At 45.8% G+C, this 19,276-nt stretch overlaps 1 protein-coding gene across 2 annotated transcripts; it reads left to right on the top strand.

The window, feature by feature from the left end:
- Positions 1 to 804: 804 nt before the first annotated feature.
- On the top strand, positions 805 to 18,042 carry AAR2 (AAR2 splicing factor). 2 transcript variants are annotated; one of them, XM_026503424.4, is made up of 4 exons: positions 805 to 1,223; positions 4,171 to 4,979; positions 7,861 to 8,090; positions 16,706 to 18,042. In XM_026503424.4, the coding sequence occupies exons 1-4, from the start codon at positions 1,075 to 1,077 to the stop codon at positions 16,871 to 16,873; spliced, it is 1,356 nt and encodes a 451-aa protein (XP_026359209.2). In that variant the 5' UTR covers positions 805 to 1,074; the 3' UTR covers positions 16,874 to 18,042. The 2 variants fall into 2 exon arrangements, with proteins under 2 accessions (XP_026359209.2, XP_057168528.1); XM_057312545.1 differs by lacking the exon at positions 805 to 1,223 and adding an exon at positions 1,261 to 1,552.
- The last annotated feature ends 1,234 nt before the right edge of the window (positions 18,043 to 19,276 follow it).

Raw genomic sequence — 19,276 nt, 5'->3', positions numbered from 1 at the left:
GAGCTTCTTCAGGCAGGAAATGGAATGGACAGGACAGTCTGAGTTTGACACGCATGACTGTGACTGATGGAGGCCATCTCTGGTTAATCCTGCAGCAGCTTATTATGATTAACCGTGACTGCAGGGCCCAGTCTAGTCTGCAACCCACTGAGAAATGAGTTTTGACTGAGACAGATTGGTATGTCCGGCTGTCACTGAGGAAGTGTGACAGACAAGCTAAGAAGTGGCAGCACAGGGATAAGAACAGCCAGTCAGACCTTGGTTTACATCCTGGCTCTGCCACTCTCCATCTGTATAACCTGTCTGAGCCTTGGTTTTCTCTTCTGTAGGTTGGGAATACTAATATCTACTTACTAGGGTTAGTGTAAGGCTTAGAACTTATATATGAATGCCTGCCCTATGGATTATTGGACTTACCTAGCCAGTCCTCACAATCATATAAGCCAATTCTTTGCAGTAAATCTCTTAGTATATATCTCCTATTTCTACTTCTTTGATTGAACTCTGATACAACCACCCAGCACTGAGCAAGGCCCCCAAATAGAAGCCATATATTAATATAGTCCTTAATTAAACTTGTGATAGATGCACACACCCAGGTGAGCCCTTGTGTCTGGCTTCCTGCTGGGTTCCATGTAAACAAGAGAGAACCAAACAGGCAAATTCCCTCGCGAGGCACGTTTGTAGCCTGCGCCGCCTGACACAGGTGATGATGGCCGGAGGGACCCATGTGGTGGCTACTGCAGCTGAGACTGGTTTTCTCCACCCTGCGGACTGGGTTTCTGACAATCTCCTCCAGGACTGAGTGCGGTTAGAAGCTGCGACTGGGTGATGATGGGCCAGTGGTGATACTCAGGTGGAAACTGGCTGACCGGGACCATCACTGAGCATCTCGTGTGGCTACTAGGCAGCGATGATCTTGACCCCAGCTTCGGCGACCATGACTGATTAAGACCAAAGGACCAGGGCTGGTGGATGTGTTTCTGGAGCAGGATATACATGGTTTGGTGAAGGTTGTTATCCACGGCTCAGGAGCTAAGACGCGTAACTTAAAGTAGCAAAAGGCAACATTTGATGGGGCGGAACCTGCAAGCGGCGGACCGTTCCTCCCGAGACCAAGAGCTCTGCCGGGTCTCTTTCCCGGTCGCTCCCGTCCCGAGCCAAAGCGCGAGAACTTCCGGTGCGTTTCCGCGGTGCCTGAGAGCGGGGACAGTCCGAAGCTGGTGAGTGCGGCCTCCTGGCCTAGTTTGAACTCTTCTGCGTTCGTTGTGTGTGTGGCCCACCCACCCTTTTCCCGGCTCGGGATCGTGGAGTGCCTTGAAATGGGGCGCTTCTCCGGGACGCGCGTCCCCCTCTGTGGGCCGGTGCTGGGACCCTGGTGGCTTCGCCACACAGACCTTTCTGCCCGAGAAACCGTCACCAGAGCCCCCGTCGCCAGTACTTCCTGGGGCACTCGGGGTAATTTCGCTGTTTTCCTAACTTGAGAACTTGGGGGCCGGAGACCTTGGCGGCGCCCGATATGGTTCTGTCCGACTCAGTAATTTCGAGTAAGGTAATTTGCCCGAACCGACCCTTTGTTTCTCATCTACAAAATGGATAGCATGTTTTTATTAAATAAATGCTTATCAAGCATCTAGTGTGTGTTGGAGGAACAAAAAGACTCACCCAAGTCTCACGGAGGTGACAGTCCTCTACTAAACATACACGCAAAATTGCAGCCTGATCAATGAAGTGGAAAGGTGCAAGGTGCCGGCGGAGGGTCTCACGGCATACCTGACCTAACCCCAACCCCGGGTCAAGCAAGCTTTAGTGAGGAAGTGAATATTGAGTTGAGATCAGAAAAAATGATTTGAGGAAGAAGAGAGGGAAGAGTTTTGTTTTGTTTTGTTTTGTTTTGTTTTGTTTTGTTTTGTTTTATCCAGGGAGCCTCCTGCCTGAGGGTCTGAAAGAGGCCAGTGTGGCTGAACAGAGGGCTCGTGGGGGTGTATGGTATGAAACAATCTGAAGGAGTTGGGAGGAGCCAGGCAGCCCCGGCCTTGTAGGTCTTGTAGGTCTTGTAGGTCATGGTAAAAATTCTGGATTTCCAGGAGCCCTAAGAGAAGCCACTCACATGGCATTAAATGTGGGTTGGTGACATGCTTAGATTGACACTTTGAAAAGTTCACTCCAGCTGTTGGATGGAGAACGGGGAACTTGGGAGTAAGGAGGTGATGGAGAGAAGCAGATGGATGTGACTCTGCATTCCAGGGCATTTTCTCTGTGCCAGCTGCTGAAGATACAGTGAAGAGAATTACGGCTGGTGTAATTAGAATAAAGGAATGTCATTATCAAGGAGGAGCACTGCTACCACAAGGGAAAATGGCTAATTGATGAACAATTATTCTAAATGCAATAGCTCTTCGTTTAGCAAGTATTTATTAAGTACCTTCAGAATTCAGGGTTGGGAATAAGATGATGATGATGCAAATTACTTAGAGCAGTGGCCTTCAGACTTTTTCGACTGTGACCTACAATAACAAATACATTTTACCTCATGACCAAGAATCCATACAAACACATAAAACTTCAGAAGACAGTTATTATCTTTATTACTCATGATGCATTCTGGTTTTTTTTTTTTAATTCTCTTCTTTCCATTAAAAAAATTAGTGCTGGTTGAGACTCTTTAAATTTTTTTTTTAATTTTTAAAAAGATTTTATTTTTTTATTTGACACAGAGAGAGAGATAGACAGTGAGAGAGGGAACACAAGCAGGGGCAGAGGGAGAGGGAGAAGCAAGCCTCCCGCTGAGCAGGGAGCCGGTTGTGGGACTCGATCCCAGGATGGTGGGATCATCACCCGAGCCAAAGGCAAGCGTTTAACCCCCTGAGCCACCCAGGCGCGCTCTAAATTGATTTCTTAACCCATTAATGAGTTTTGACTTGCAGTTTGAAAAAAAAAATGCTGATTTAGAGTGAGAGACATTTGTCGTGGTTTGGGGTTAAGATGATAAAATATTTCCCTTAACGTTTTTGGAAACAGGTTGATCTTCCTTTCCTCACTGTTTTATTTTGTTCTGTTTGTTAACATAAAAAGAATAGAATTAAACAGGAATCTGTTTCTTCTGTTTCTGAAATTTGGGGTTCTTGTTTGTGCATCCGACTGGGTTGGAAGTGCCTAGAGGCAGTAGTGACTGTCCTACTCTGCGGATGTTTCACACAAAGATCTGGCACGGGGCGGGCGCTCAGTGATTATTTGTTAAATTGAATAGGTAAGTGTCTTGGGACTAGAAGGTTAGATAATTGTTCGGATTAAATTAGTTCATGTTGGAACCGTTCCTATAAATACCACCCAGGCAGTGTCTGCCTGCCTACACGTTGTATCAGTATGTCCCCATGGATAGCTCAGAGGTGGGTAAAATAAGTGTTCTTGCTCTTTCTCTTCTAAATACTGATCCTAGGCCAGCCATACCACCTGAATCCTGGGTAAGGGGTGCAGAGCTGCCACTGACTGTAGGCCCTTTGGGAAGTTGTTTCACTCCTTGGACTTTAGGGTTTTTTATGCGTCAAAGATGAAGAGGAGGTTTGTGGTTGAAAAGCTTTCCACTTCCCAAACATTTTGTCAACTTTAGATGCTGAGCACCCACTTTCCACCTTCTGTCCATGTCTGGGCCTTCCTTGAGGCTTATGGGAAACTGAGTATATGCTGGATTTAATCATCCTTCTCAGCTCCTTGGGACTCTTCAGCAATAGGGTTTTGGCAGAGTTATAGTGTGAGACAGTTTAGGCACAGTTGTAGTTTTGAATAGACTACCCAGGCTTTCCCCACCTTCATCCTGTGGTGAGAGAGAGATCCAAGAGCAGATACTGAGTGGACAGTGAGAAGAACACTGGCCTGGAGGACAGGGTACCCAGGTTCTAATTTGTGTGACCTTGTGTGATTTTGACCATGTCTTTTCTGCTCAATGGCTTTCCAGCTATGCAGTGAGTATTCTTTCTTAATAAACCAAAACACAAAATCCTCTTCTCTCTAAGTCTTATTTTCCTCATCAGTAAAATCAGCAGGGTTGTGGCAAGGATTAAGGGAGATAATTATGTCAAGGGTCTGATTCAATCTGGCACATGCAGAATCCTCAGCAAATGTAGCATCTTTCCCCAAGTTCCAGTTAACGCTGATTTCTTTCTTTTTCAGTTGTTCTGGAAGACAAGAAGGGTTCTCTTTCTGCTCACCTAGCACTGGTCCCATGGCTGCCATGCAGATGGATCCTGAGCTTGCCAAGCGCCTCTTCTTTGAAGGGGCCACTGTGGTCATCCTGAATATGCCCAAGGGGACAGAATTTGGCATTGACTACAACTCCTGGGAGGTGGGGCCCAAGTTCCGGGGCGTGAAGATGATCCCACCGGGCATCCACTTCCTCCACTATAGCTCTGTGGACAAGGCCAATCCCAGGGAGGTGGGGCCTCGTATGGGCTTCTTCCTTAGTCTGCAACAGCGGGAGCTGATGGTCCTGCGCTGGAATGCGGTCCGAGAAGAGGTAGACCTGTCCCCAGCCCCAGAGGCTGAGGTAGAGGCCATGAGGGCCAACCTCCAGGAGCTAGACCAGTTCCTGGGCCCTTACCCATATGCTACACTCAAGAAGTGGATCTCACTCACCAACTTTATCAGCGAGGCCACTATGGAGAAGCTGCAGCCTGAGAGCCGGCAGATCTGTGCTTTCTCAGAGGTGCTTCCCGTGCTCTCCATGAAGCACACCAAGGACCGCGTGGAGCAGAATCTACCTCGCTGTGGCACCGAGTGCAAAAGCTACCAGGAGGGCCTGGCCCGGCTGCCAGAGATGAAGCCCAGAGCCGGGACAGAGATCCGCTTCTCAGAGCTGCCCACACAGATGTTCCCGGCAGGTGCCACACCAGCGGAGATAACCAGGCACAACATGGACCTGAGTTATGCCCTGGAGACGGTGCTCAGCAAGCAGTTCCCCAGCAGCCCCCAGGACGTGCTTGGTGAGGAGGAACAGGATTCTTTGGGAGTGGGCCAAGGGATGGGTGTAATAGTAGGGGGTACGTCCTGGGTTATCTTGTCCAGTGGTTCTTAAATTTGGCTAGGAAGCAGTCTTGCCCAGTCCTCCTGGAGACTGATTCAAGAGATCAGGAGTGGGGCCCCAGCAGTATCTGTCTGTCTATATAATAAACAAGCACTGTGGGTGAACCCGATGCAGCCAGTCCTGTGTTTGGGAACCACAGATGTGGCCCAGCCCCTTACTTTACAGATTGAGGTTCACAGAGGGAAAGGATTTGGCCAACTATGTGGATGAAGTGAGACCAGAGCCCGGGGCTCCTGGTTCCCAGCCTCGCATCTGCCTCCTCAGTTTGCTCCTGATTCTCTCAAAGTGTTGGTCTTCACTGGCGTAGACCAGGATAGTTATTTTTTTAAAATTATTATTGTTTTTATTGTTATTTTTCTCCCTTATTGCAAAAATAATATATGCTCATCAAACAAAAATTCCCTCCCAGTTCCCACCGCCTAGAAATAACCATTTTGTACATTTGGGTGTATTTACTTTTCGTCTTTTACATGTGTATGTATCCTTGTGCAGCATTTCATTGCAGTCTCTTCTCTGTGTATTTCCCTTTAGTCTTTTTTTCCCCTCAATTATATGTGTTTGTGTGTATAAATGATTTTTTACAAAAACAAGATTATAGTATATTACTTTGTTAGATTATTTTGTAATCTGCTTTAACATAAACATTTTTCTATGTCACTGAAACAGTCCCTCCTCTGTAGTGGCTGCTTATTGAACCAGCCCTCTGTTGACAGACCTTTAAGATGTCCCTGTTTTCCCTATTGTGTCATCTGATGAACATCCTTGTGTGTACTTTATATACATTTAGGGTTGAAATGGTTGGATCAGAGCCTGTGTGTTGCCGGCTGGGGTGAGGCTCTTGCCCATCACCTCGGAAATGGCGATTTAGCAAAGGCCTCTTCCAACTGGATGGTTGGAGGATGATGTCGTTTCAATTTATATTTCTTTGATTCTAGTGACAGCAAACATTCGTCACATCTTTAACAGCTATTCATATTTTTTCTTTTACAAATTGTCCAGGTGTTTGCATATTTTTCTGTTGGAAGATCAGTGAGAAATTTGAATATGGGCCCTTATATCATTGGCTCTCTGATAAAAGGGCACATTTTCATGAGTGCATATTAATGCATTACACAGTATTATCATTTAATAAATAACACTTAAGAAATTCTGTCATAAAAATGAACAGAAATTCTGTTTTCTACCTCTTAAACAGTTTAGTTCTTCAAAGTAATCTTGTGAAAGGTCTGTTGCAGGGATAACTTTGTATCTTCCTGACAGCTCTTTGAAATTACTTCTGATCTCATAACTTAATTTCAGACTAGGCTAGAAATGCATGAATTTAAGTAAATGCCCTTATTTCAGAGAATAAGCTCCTATTTTCACAAACTAACCAGGTAAAGCCAACTGTAGAAGCAAACCATTAACTTCTGTCGTAGAAAGAAATTTGACAATATCTTGAAAATGTCAGTCAAACATCCAGTATATCTGGACCAGGAAGCTAGACAAACTTAGTTCCACAAGCCGAGGAATGGAGAGCTAGTTTTTCATGTCTCTGGAGGCGACAGAGCTCAAACACCATGCATTTAAAGAGGTACTTGGTGTTGAGTGCATCTTTCCTTTTATGGCCCACGTATAGGTATGACACAGAAGCCCTCATTAAATTTGAAGCCAGAGAGAATGTCTCTAATCAGCAGCAGTTTTTCTTGGCAGCCAGAGCCCCAGTTGCTTGCCCAAGGACAGTGGCTTCTGGATCATGGGATTTCTTTGTTTCAGACAGTCGTCTGGTGGAGTTGTGGGAATAAGAATAATATTTCTTGAGCACTCCTCTGTGCCAGGCATTATTCTAAATGCTTTATTTGAACCATAGTGATTTATTTCATCTTCCCCACAGCGCTCAAATAAGGAAATTGAGATATAAACAGACTGAGTAACTTGCCCAAGGTCACACATCTCTGAAGAATGGAGCCGAGATTTGAACTCAGGTAGTTTGGTTCCAGAGCTCATGCTATTAGCCACCAAGCTGTTCATAGAGATTAAATCACAGAGCCCTGTGGTTAAACAAATGCAAGTGATTTGGGCTGGCAGGCTAAGCCTGGAACAAGTACTCACAAATTTTCCTCTTCTGGGAGGCTCTGGAACTATTCTCACCCACTAGGAATTCTGTTTTATCTTTCCATTGTTCCCATTGCCAAGCATTCAATGTGTGACCTTGGGTAAGTCCCTTGACCTCATCTGTAAAATGAGACAAATGCCACCTTCCCTGAACACCTTGTGGAGTTGGGCTGAGGCTTATATGGTGTAGTGCAGCATTTCCCTGGCCCTGGAGCAGACCATCGGCATCAGAATCACCTGGGAAGCTTTTTAGAGGTACAGATTCTGAGGCTCCATCATCTGTCTCAACCAGGATCTCCGTGAGGGAGGCTTGGGGCAGCTTTATCTTTAACAAGCTCTCCTAGTAATTCTGATAGGCAGCCAAGTTTGGGATCCCTCTGGCATAATATCCATGGACACATTTTGTAAACTTTCTAAGTGCCAGGCGAATACTAGGTATATCTCTTCTCTTACAGTCTGATTTTATAAAAGTGCAGTTTGGTTTTTCGTGGCTTGGGTTTATAGCAGTTCAGCAAACTTCAACTCAGCATGTGCTCAGTGCAAAACCCCACCTAGCAGGAGGGCTGTGCGAGAGTACCAGGATAAAAGGCCACCGCCCACTGCTGAGGTCCAGTAGAATTGGGGGCCTCGTAGAGTCAGCTGGCGCTCCACTGTCCCAGGATCACTCTCCTCTCTGCGCCTTTCAGGTGAACTGCAGTTTGCCTTTGTATGCTTCCTCCTGGGGAATGTGTATGAGGCGTTCGAGCACTGGAAGCGGCTCCTGAACCTGCTGTGTCGCTCCGAGGACGCCATGGTGAGGCACCGCTCCCTCTACAGCAACCTCATCTCCATCCTCTACCACCAGCTCGGCGAGATCCCCGCCGACTTCTTCGTGGACATTGTCTCCCAGAACAACTTCCTCACCAGCACCTTACAGGTGAGCAGTCTTTTGGCTGACACCGTGTGGGTCAGAGTGCAGGCGAGGATGTGTGAAAGCCCCTTCGGGAGGGTTACTTTTTTGTTGCAGTTTCCTAACCTCGGGCTGTTTCCTGGTTCTCTCTTCTACTCAGTTTTAAGTTCCTTGATGCCAGAGACCCTATCTCTATACCACCATCTCCCTGCCTGGCTCCAAGAGTGCCACGCAGTGGGGTACTTGCTATTTGAATAACCTCCACCTCTGTGAGTTATTCAGCTCAGAACACTTTTTCTTTCTCCCTGTAGCCATAAGTTGGTATAACCCAGTAGGACAGAGTTTTGAAGCTTGTTATTTCCAGGGAAACATCTGCAGCTCCTTAGATCTCATTTAAGCATTAAAGTAACTTTGATTTCCTGTTCAAACAAAACGTGCCAGTTTCTGCAGAGATTCTCTGACAGAAAAAGTGAAATTTGCTTTTAACTTGGCAATTAAATTTTCATTATGAGTGGTAATTAGGGAAGAAGCTTCAAACAACTTAGAATCTTCATCCTGTGCTATTTCCTCCCTTTGCAAATACATTAGCTTCCTTTATGTTTTGGGGACAGCCTCTGTCACTCACATTTTGTAACTTTCTCAAGTGTAGAGGAGGCAGAAGCTGCAAGCTGTCAGTTTCCATACTTTGTGTTCCATGAGCTGCTTTTTCTTCCCTGTGTGTGAGACCACTCTGAGGCCCGCTCCTTAGAAGATGGCTGTTCGCTCACATACCACTCCCACTCGGGGTGAGGGAGGGGACAGACATTCAGTAAATGCCTGTTGAGTAGCAGGCATCATGTTTATCTGCTCCTTGGTTCCCTCATTTAATCTCTCTGGAGCCCTTCAAGGCAGGGAGGATTCTTTCCTGTTTACAAATGAGAACATTGAGACCCAGAAAGGGTAAGTCATTTATGTAACGTCACACAGCTGGTAAGTGGCAGGGTTAGGATTTGAAGCCAGGCCTGAGTCTTGTGCTTATGTTCCTGTGTACTGAATATAATGTAGATTCCCCCAGTGAGGATTCTTGATTGACATCCTTGGAGACACCACCAGGCGCTTATTTCTCAGAGGTATGGAACACTTTTCTACAAACAGCATACTGTTGGAGAAATCCCTGTAAGCAGGCAGCTGACATAAAACTCTGGCAGTTGGGGGCCTTGTGCAGACCATGGGGACAAGTTGGTCAAGCTGATGGCTTGAGCCTGGTGTGTTCCACTTCAGAAGAGTTATAAAACTGCTCTTTTATTGGTTCTTAGCAGAGAAATTAAATCCCTTTATCTTTCCTCTGAAGGGGAAATCCCATTCTCCCCCCCTCCACCAAGTTCCTGGGTTACATGAGCTGCTAATTGATGAGGGGTGACAGGGGGCGTCATCTTGCTGACTTGCCTCTGGCAATGACCCATGGGAATGATGTGCTACCCTTGTGATGTGCGTTAATGGTGTCACACAAACATAGGAGGGCCACACTGTGTCATTGGCTGTGCTGACCACTGTCAGCAGAGCTGACCGACAGCTGAGCTCTGATTGCTGACGCCGTGTTGCCAGCAATGATTTGTGAAGCAGAGAGGGCCCGGCTGGTTTGCTAGATGCCGAGGTGGGGTGTGCGGAGCTGATGGTTAGAAGAATTCTGTCTGAACTTTTCACCAAGAAAATTTGATGTCATTATTTGGGAAAATCCAAGACATGTGCCTTTAAAAAAAATATATCAACACATATTTTTGAGCATCCTATCTTTACATACAACATCTTCCTGAAAGCGTTGAGGGATCAGTATATTAGGTTTCCTGCCCTCCAGAGATTTATTCTCTGATTTAGCAGGTATTTACTGAGCATCTGCTGTATATAAGGCCCTGTTATTAGGACTGGAAATATAGCTGTGAACAAGACAGAGTCCCTGACTTGCAGGTTATATTTTGGTAGGAAAGTAAACAAATGAATTGACCAAGTCACTCCGGACAGCGTTGTTTAGAAGGTGGTCCTGCCCCAGTACCATTTACCTAACATGGGCCCTGAGACCCTGTTGGTCTCATCAGTTTGTCAGCTTCCATGCCTACGCCTGTCAGTCCACCCGTTGCCCATGCTGCCACCTGAGTTGCTCTGAAATGCAAATCTAATACTATTTCTCTGTATCTCCTAGTTGCCTAGAAAGTTAAAAGCCCAAACATAGATCACAAGGTCCATTCTGATCTGATTTTATTTATTTTAGAGAGAGAGAGACAGAGAGCGAGAGCACAAGCAGCGGGGGGGCACAGAGAGAGAATCTCAAGCTGACCACACTGAGCACAGAGCCCTATGCAGGGCTCAGTCCCACACCTCCGAGACCATGGCCTGAGCTGAAACCAAGAATTGGATGCTTAACTGACTGAGCCAGCCAGGCACCTCCCCCTTTTTTTTTTTTATCATGGTAAAAAACACATAACATGAGCTCTAACCTCTTAACACACTTTTAAGTGTACAGTACAGTATTGGTAATTATAAGCACGGCAGATCTCTAGAACTTTTTCATTTGGCACGACTGAAACTTTATGCCCGTTTCATGCCTTCTTAACTGAACATGATTTTCATTCTGCCTGGTGTGAACTTGTTCATCCTACAAGATGCCCTCAAGGCATCCCTCTGTGAAGCCATTCCCAATCCCTCCTTTCCATACTATTAGCCTACTTTGGACTTGTCACTATTATATTTCACAGGCTGTGCCTGCTGAAATGTGTACGTTGTCTGCCTGACTTCCCCACTAAGCCGTGAACTTTTACCCAAAGCCTGGTTTATTGTTCATCTGGTTATTTTCAACACCTAGTTGAGGCCTAGCACTTCTCTCACTTCGTGATGTTGGGTGTTTTGGGATGGCTAGAGTACATCATTCCTGTGGTAGCGTAAATAGATGCCCCTAATATGACAGGTGTAAACAGTGCAGTCTGATCAAAGGGTATTATAAGCACCAAAAAGGAATTGGTTAATTCAGAGTAGGGTTGCAATTTGAGGAGGAGAGAGAGGAGCAGGAGTGACTATTTGTGAAGGGAGGCGTTTAACCACGTGCTGGAAGGACGACAGATTTCAACAGGCACAATGTAAAAAAGGATATTACAAGATTTTTTTTTTTTAATGGAGAATTAACGTTGGTACCATGTTGGCGGTGAGAATCCAGTCCCCCCACACAGAGGCACTCACTTAGGGTGTGTGTGAGTGAATGAATCAACCCATAAAAGCCTTCTTCAGCCAGCCGCCTGCTCTGCCCCCAGGTAGTCAAGTAAGTGGAACTGGCTTTCTTACTTAGGAGCTTAAATGGCTACTGCCCATGGAGAGGGACTGGTGGTTGTATGTGTAAGCACTTCAAGGCTGCCGCATTAGCTGGTATAAAATTAGCCACGTAATGGCCTCTGCCATTAGAGGCCCTTTTGAATAGATGCCACTGGTTTTTATAAATCCCATGGATTTAGCTTGAATAAAAATTATTTGTTTTACAAAAATAGATACAGTTTTTTCTTTTATTAAAAGCAACTTGAGTCACCATAATTTGTTTAAAACCAATGAAAGGATAATCTGAATTTAATAGTATGTTAGAAAATGAGTTATGTACAAAATAAGGATTCTCATTGCTGATTGCATAGCGTTTAGGCATATAGTCACGTAACCTGTTTTTTAAAATACTTTAAGTCACAATAGGCCATCTATGCTTTCCAGCTTCATTTCTTGCCAATATTCTAAATGCCAGTGTCCATCTTTAACTCTTGGTGGAAGACACTGGCTCTGACAGTGATGTCTGTAGTATTTTTACCAGAACACCAGTCATGATCAATTTCACCTACCTACTCGCACACCTTCTGCTGTCAGCTGTCACTTTTGCACAATTATTGTGTGCATTATCTCATTTAGCCCTCACCACAGTGTTCAGAGCCAAGTATATAATCTCACTTTACAGTGAGGAAACAGGATCATAGAGGTCAAATGGTTTTGCCCAAGATCACCAGAGCTAGTGGCTGGCAAGGCTGAGTTGATTCTAAAGTCTGTGGTGGGCTCTCATTTATTATTCCTAGATGAAACATCCCAAATTCTTTAAACTGACCTCAGAAGACATGATTCCTGTTGCTTTTTGCTGTCCTGGTAATCATTGTGAAATGATAGTTTTATTTAACATCACTTTCTTCTTCTGCAAGTGGAAATAGAATGTTCTACCTCTGGCTGGTTTCATTCTAAGTGGAATAATCATTTGGGAATTGAAAAATTAGGAAATTTCATCTTTTTTGCCTGCCCAAAAAATAGGATAAGATAGTGACTCAGCTACCTACCTTGATATTTTGAATTTCTCAAGGTGACCTGACTGAACTCAATTTCTTTAACTTGGGTTTAAGAGAAGGCTTTCATGTTTCGGGCTAAAGAAATTTACAATTTTAGAATATACAGACTTAATGATAAAAATATTAATACCTTTTTTTATATTTAAAGAAAAATACCCAAGGTGTGTGCTTTTAGTTTTAGAGAAATGAAATTGTTTGTGAAATGTTGTTGTCTTCTTTCGAAAGTATTTTTTAAATATCCAGGATTAGTTTTCCAATATTAAGATGATTCATTTCTCAGTGATGTTAAGAAGCATTTACTTGATTTCTCTTTAATAAGTAAAATAAATAGATCATTACCAAGTTTTCTGAAGAAGCCATAAAATTAATCTAAAAACAAGAGAATCAAAGTAAATTATTGCTTGAAAACTAGGTAATGTCTATACATCTTCTTTTCTGAATTATGGGTTTTTAAAATATCAAGTTTATAAACTATCAGGACAACAATAGATCACTGGATGTCAGGGGCTTGGATAAGGGGAGGGTTTGACCACTAAGGGGCAGCACAAGGGAGTGTTTTGGAGTGATGAGCCTGTTTAGTATCCCAATTGTGATGGTATGTGGGCTTCAGACTCATAAAACTGAATACCAAAAGAAAAAAACAAGTATCCATCTTGATTATATCATTTAATGGTTGCATGGGTGTACACATTTGTCAAAACGAATCGAACACTTATAATGGGTGAATTTTATGTAAATTATACCTCAGTAAAGTTGCTTTTTAAAAAAAGTCAACCTGGGCTATGCCCTGGGTCCTGGAGGCCTGCAGCAGGGACAATTCCAGAAGCACCTGGTCTCCCAAGTCCCCTGGCTCCCCACAGGGCAGTGCTGAAAATATGATGAATGTATTAAGTCTGTGTTGAGACAAAAAAAAAGTCTTGGTAGGGACGAAGGATTGAGATTTCCCTACTTGGACTGGATCTCGCTTTACATTTATTACTTGCTCGGCATTTATCACCATTCTCATCTGTACAGTGGGAATAGTAATTTCCTGTCCTCTTACCTCCCAGCTTTACAGTACCCAGGTTTGTAGTAAAGATTAAACTGACAAGTTCTTTAAAAAGGACAAAGCACTTTTAAAATTGGAAGCCTTATTTTTCAGATAGAAGGTTTCTGTTAATACCTGCCTCTGGTTGATTTTACTCCCAGGCATCGTTTGAGAGACGGGTGGGAAGGATGAGGGATGAGTCTCTTGCCCAGCCTGTTCAGACCTGTCACTGTTGGCCGTTGCCAAATGCAGGGCAGGCCCTCCATCTCATCTCATTCATATCTGTTCAGTGAGCTTGCTGTGGGTCCTAACTCTATGCCAGGCCCTGGGCGATATGCTGTGTGGGACGCGTTGATAAAAAGGACTCATTCTCTACTCTGAAGGAGCACAGATACTGTGATCACACTGTGAGAAATGCCATAGGAAGGTTCAGGCCCAGTGCTAGGGGAACAGAGGCTGGAGCAATTCATTTCAGCTTGGGCTTTTTAAGAGACCTGTCACAAGGAGGTGGCTTGTGAGCTGGTGGCATTCAGGGGCCACCTCCTTCCCAAGACAAGTCCTTTATTCTGTCCAGCACCATCACATAATTATTGAGCAATTATATGGTGCCAAGGACTTGTGCAGAAGTGAACCAAAAATGGATTTACATAGAGTCTGTGGTCTTCTTCATTCTTTTGCTCATTAAACACTTCATGGGTCCTTTATGTCAGACTCTGTGCCGGGAGTGAGTATGCAGTAGGAGAGAGTCACTGCTTTGGAGTTGTTCCTTTTCTCTTGGGAGAGCTCAACAGTAAATGGACTGTTACCTAATTGAAGCTATGTTCGTGGTAACCCTGGGTGCCAGAGGAACATAAAGGAGCACCTGTTCCTTCCTTGGTCTGGGAAGACATCCTAAAGGAGCTGATGTCTCTGCTGAATCTGAGTCACTAGTAGAAATTAGTAGGTGAAGAAGGTGAAAGCAGGGGTGGAAGGGTGTTCTAAGCAGAGGAAAAAGCACGTGTATGTAGAGGCACAGGAGAGGCAGTAGAGCGTGTAGAGGCAGGGCTGTGTAGAGAGGGGTACAGTTGACTGTGGAAAGAGCGGAACAAAAAGAGGCTTTTGCAGATTCAGCCAGCAGGCTCCCCAGGACCTTGGGACAGACGCAGGGGTATGCAGGGCCTCTGGAACTAACGCGGTTTGAAACAAGGCTCCTCTGCTTCCCGTACGGGGCCCCTCCCTAGAGTTCAGCTGGGCTCCACAGTCAGCACTCCAGGGCAAGCTCCATTAGCTGCCTACAGACAGGCAGCCGGCTTCCCTGCTGCCCTCTTGCCACCAAGCTCACACAGCCCCTCTAATTGGTTATTGATCTGCTGTTTTGTTGTGGCTATGCTTCCCGCTCCTGTATTCAGTCGATTGCCAAGTTAATGAAACCAAATTCTGTAACCCCCTACTTCTGCACACCCACAGCCCCCAATCACTTCTGTCCCTGCTACCACTCCAACAAAATGACTCCAAACAAAGACCACTGAAATGAGCGTCACTCCTCCTAACAGGCAGTGGAAAAGCAGGTATCCCTGGAATCAGCTGCAGAGTATACCTGCTAACTTTGCCAGGTCAAGGCCCCTGGCGCCCAGATTCCTTCCATGATGATCTGCAGGCCGGCTACAGCAGGAGACGGATGTGCAACCAAGAGCTTCCCCCACCCTCACGCTCCTGTATCGGTGGGGTGGTCTGGGGAAAACTACTACTTCCTTTCCTCTTAGTTTTCATCCAGTCATTCAACTCCTCTTAGCCTCCATTTCCATAAAATAGGTATTCTTGTGTGTCTTCCCCAGAGCATTGTGAGGATCTGTTGGGATACTTGGAAACTTCTTTGAATCTGAGAACAGTAAAATAGTATGAGAAGGAGGAACAAGTTTGCTGTTACTCTTCGAAGTGATTGGGATCCAGGAAGATCCAGAGTGGAGTGTCAGATGTAGAGACAATTACTGCTCTGCCCCCTGCCCGTGTTTATATCAGATGAAACTGAATTAAAAAGAACATCAAAACAAGGGATTAATATCCAGAATATATAAAGAACTACAATAACTCAACAACAAAAGACCTGACTAAAAATGGGCAAAGGACTTAAATAGACATTTCTCCAAAGAAGACATAGAAATGGCCAGTACATCTACATGAAAAGATGTTCAACGTCAGTAATCATAAGGGAAATGCAAATCAAAACCACAGTGAGATACCACTCCACACCCATCACGATGGCTATTATTTAAATAATAATAATAATAATTAATAAATAACAAAAAACAGATCTTGCCGGTGATGTGGAGAAATGGAACCCTTGTTCATTGCTGAAGGGTGGCTTCCAGGGCCTGGAGGAGGGGGAAATGGGAAGTTAGTGTGGGTAGAGAGTATCAGTTGGGAAGGATAAACAAACTCTGAAGGTGGATGATGGTGACAGTTGCATAGCCGTGTGAATGTACTTAATGCCAGTGCATTGTACACTTAAAAATGGTTAAAATGGTAAATGTTATGTATATATAATTTTTAAAATGATAATGTAAAAAAATGGTTAAAATGGTAGGTTTTGTATTATGTACATGTTACCGCAACTTTATTTTATTTTATGTTATTTTATTTTTAGAGAAAGAGAGCATGTGCATGAGTGGGGGGTGCAGAGGGAGAGGGAGAGAGAGAACCCTAAGCAGGCTTCATGAAGCCTGATATGGGGCTCAGTCTTAACAACCCTGAGATCATGACCTGAGCCAAAATCAAGAGTTGGATATTTAACCTACTGAGCCACCCAGGCGCCCCTGTTACCACAATTTTAAAAGAAGAACATCAAAGACAACTTTCAAGGGGAATAGAAACCTCTGACTGGCAGCCTGTGGCCCATGAAGATTAGAGCAACAAATCAGCCTCGGCCTAGGACCTGGGACTTAATGGGATGCAGGGGCTTATAAGCCCTCCAAGCCTTTCTTGGTACCAGCTGGTGTAGTTATTGCCCAGGTGCCCAGGAGAGCTCCCCAGGGGACTGGGCCAGGGTGATGGCCCCACTGGCCTTACTCTCAGTGGGGCATCTCTGCCCAAGATAGTAATTTTCCATTCCAGTCCTGCCCCAGCTTCTCAGCTGGGTTTGGACCTTCTTTCTTGGTTTGGGGGGAGCACAGCAGGTGTCCTGGGCCTGTGCCAGCAGCAGCTGATCCACCCGCCCCAGAGAGCTGAACACCATGAGGAAATTTCCACAGCTTTCTCGGCCCCCTCTGTGTTCTCAGGAGTGACTTATCCTCTGTTCTCTGTAGGTTTTCTTTTCCTCCGCCTGCAGCGTTGCCGTGGATGCCACCCTAAGGCAGAAAGCTGAAAAGTTCCAAGCTCACCTGACCAAGAAGTTTCGGTGGGACTTTGAGGCAGAGCCAGAGGACTGCGCCCCGGTGGTGGTGGAGCTCCCCGAGGGTGTAGAGACTGGCTAATTGGGAATGCTGCCAGCCGGGGAGGCCCCTTCCCCCACTGGCCTCTCCATTTACCCCTTCCTTCTGGGACCTGTGGGGGTAGTGGCCCCACCAGGTTCTGCAAAGATGGAGCCAGAATTCCCTCTTTCACAAATAAATAAGTTTCTTCAGTGTCCAAGAGGCAATATGCATCCCAAAGGCACATTCCTGGGTTCCTGTCAGCCTGGCCAAGAGGCTAACCTGATCAGATTCCAGATGAGCTCTTATAGAAGCTCTTGGGAGAGACCTGCCTCAGCAACACCCTACTTCCTTCCAGAGGAGAAGAATTTGAGCCAGAAGCCCAAGAAAACTGGTTTCTTCCTTAGGATGGTTAGAAACAAGAGACCCTGGACCACACAGGATCTGAGCTATCCATTGGTGATTTAAAAGTTAAACAGGGTGCTAGGGAAATCAGCTAGAATTTCTGCCTGTCCTTGTTGAATGGGAACACATCACAGAAGACATGGGCATGGGACCACTCAGGAGCTCCAGACTGGGGAGAGGGGACCCAGAAGACAGTTGGGTTGAGTCTGACAAGTGGTCAGCTTTTGCTTTCTCCATCTAAGTCCCTTCCTTCTGTCCAGAGGTCCCAGTGGGTAGGCGTCCAAGACTGTTGTGGCTCCTGACCTCAGGGGCCTTGCCAGTGCCACATCTCTCCCATCTGTTCCATTCTGAGATCTCAGACCCAGAGGTGGGACTTGGCAACCCTTCCATATGGCCCCATTCCTCACCAGAGCCACCATGACTTTTTCCAATGACCTGGAGATTCAACAACAAACAGAGAGGTTCTTGCTCTGGAGAGGCTGCTTTGGCCCCGTTGAAGTTCTGTGCCTTTATTCAGGGCTCTGGAGATGACCTGGCCAACCTAGATCTTCCCAGTCTTGCTGTGGAGCTGTCAGCCACAGGAGTGAAAATGCTCCCATTCCCTCGGAGTCCTGAGGGTGTGCCCGTCACACACAGGTCCTGCCACTCTGACCTGAAACTGCTGTGTTACAAGAAGAGTCCCTGTGCCATTCTCTCCCAAGGCTGCGGCTCACACCAGGTTTCTGAATGAGAATCCATGCTGGTTAAGACTTTTGGTTCCAGTTGTTTCCTTGGAGATGTTTTCCCAAGAGCATAATGTACATTAAAGTCTTTTCGTTGAGACTAAATCCCCTTGTGTGAGTCTCTCTTGCAGTTCATTTGCCCACTTCTCAGCTGCCAGGCCACTGTCCATAGACACACTTGTCCCTACTGAGTGCCAGGAGACCCTGCCCGACATCTTGAGTCTCTGGAGGAGGCAAGCAGCCTGCGTTTGCCTGCTGTTACCTGTGGGGCCTCCGAGATAGGCATACCTGAAGGAAGGATTGAGGCCCTGCAGCTTTATAATAACCAGAAGTTCTTTTCCTCGCAAAGCCCACTCATCACAACTACCTGGGGAGCTTGTTACAAGTGCACATTCCAGAGGAGGGAATTCCTGGTCCATGCTGCAACATGGATGAACCCTTGAAAACGTGCTGAGTGAACAAAGCCAAACACAGATCCCATGTTACATGAGTGCATTCGTATGGATTGTCCAGGATAGACAGATCCACAGGGAGGCAAGTTAGTGATTGCCAGCACTGGGAGAGTGGGGCCTCGGGTTGACTGCTAACGGCTACAGGGTTTCTTTCCGAGGTGATGATTGTACAACCTTATGAATATACTAAAAACCACTGAAAGTGTCCACTTAACATGGAGAATTTTATGCTATGTAAATTATATCTCAATAATAATTTTTTAAAGTGCATATTCCCAAGTTCTACCCCACAGGGATTCTGAGGCAATGAATCTGGATATGGCCTGGGTCCTAGGGCATGCTCAGTTTTGAGTAACTACCCAGCTCCACTGGGACAGAATTTGTTTCCCACCGACATTGCCAGGGCCCCACCTGGAACTGGGGTCACGTGACTTTGTTCTGCAAGCTGTTGGTCTTCTGTCTACACAGACCTGCTACCCCTACCACCCACACAAATGGGCTAAGAGAAAGTAACTACTATTTACTATGCTCTGTTCTCTTACTTCACTTACTCTTCACAAAGATAGGGGGTAAGTGCTACTATTCTCCCCATTTTATGGATAAGAAAATGGGCTCAGAGAACTTCAGTCATTCTGCCAGGGCCCCACAGCAAGGAAGGATTGAGGACAAGAGTCAAGCCCAAGCCCTTTGGTGTCCCAGCCTCCCCCCCCCCCCCCGCCCCACACTCATCCGCTGTATTCACGGCTGTGATGTGGTCTCTCCCTGCCCCTGCATGTTCCCCACAGCCTTCCCCTCTCCCCGCTTCCCAGATGGAGCCTTGGTCCTGGTGCCAGCCAGCTGTGTGACTTCGGACAAGCCCCTTCCATTCTGTGGGCCTCGGTCTTTTT

The sequence above is a fragment of the Ursus arctos genome, unplaced genomic scaffold (genome assembly GCF_023065955.2).
Source record: "Ursus arctos isolate Adak ecotype North America unplaced genomic scaffold, UrsArc2.0 scaffold_16, whole genome shotgun sequence".
Taxonomy (NCBI): domain Eukaryota; kingdom Metazoa; phylum Chordata; class Mammalia; order Carnivora; family Ursidae; genus Ursus; species Ursus arctos.
Note: the sequence above shows the minus strand (reverse complement) of the source record. Positions and strands in the feature narration are given on the sequence as shown.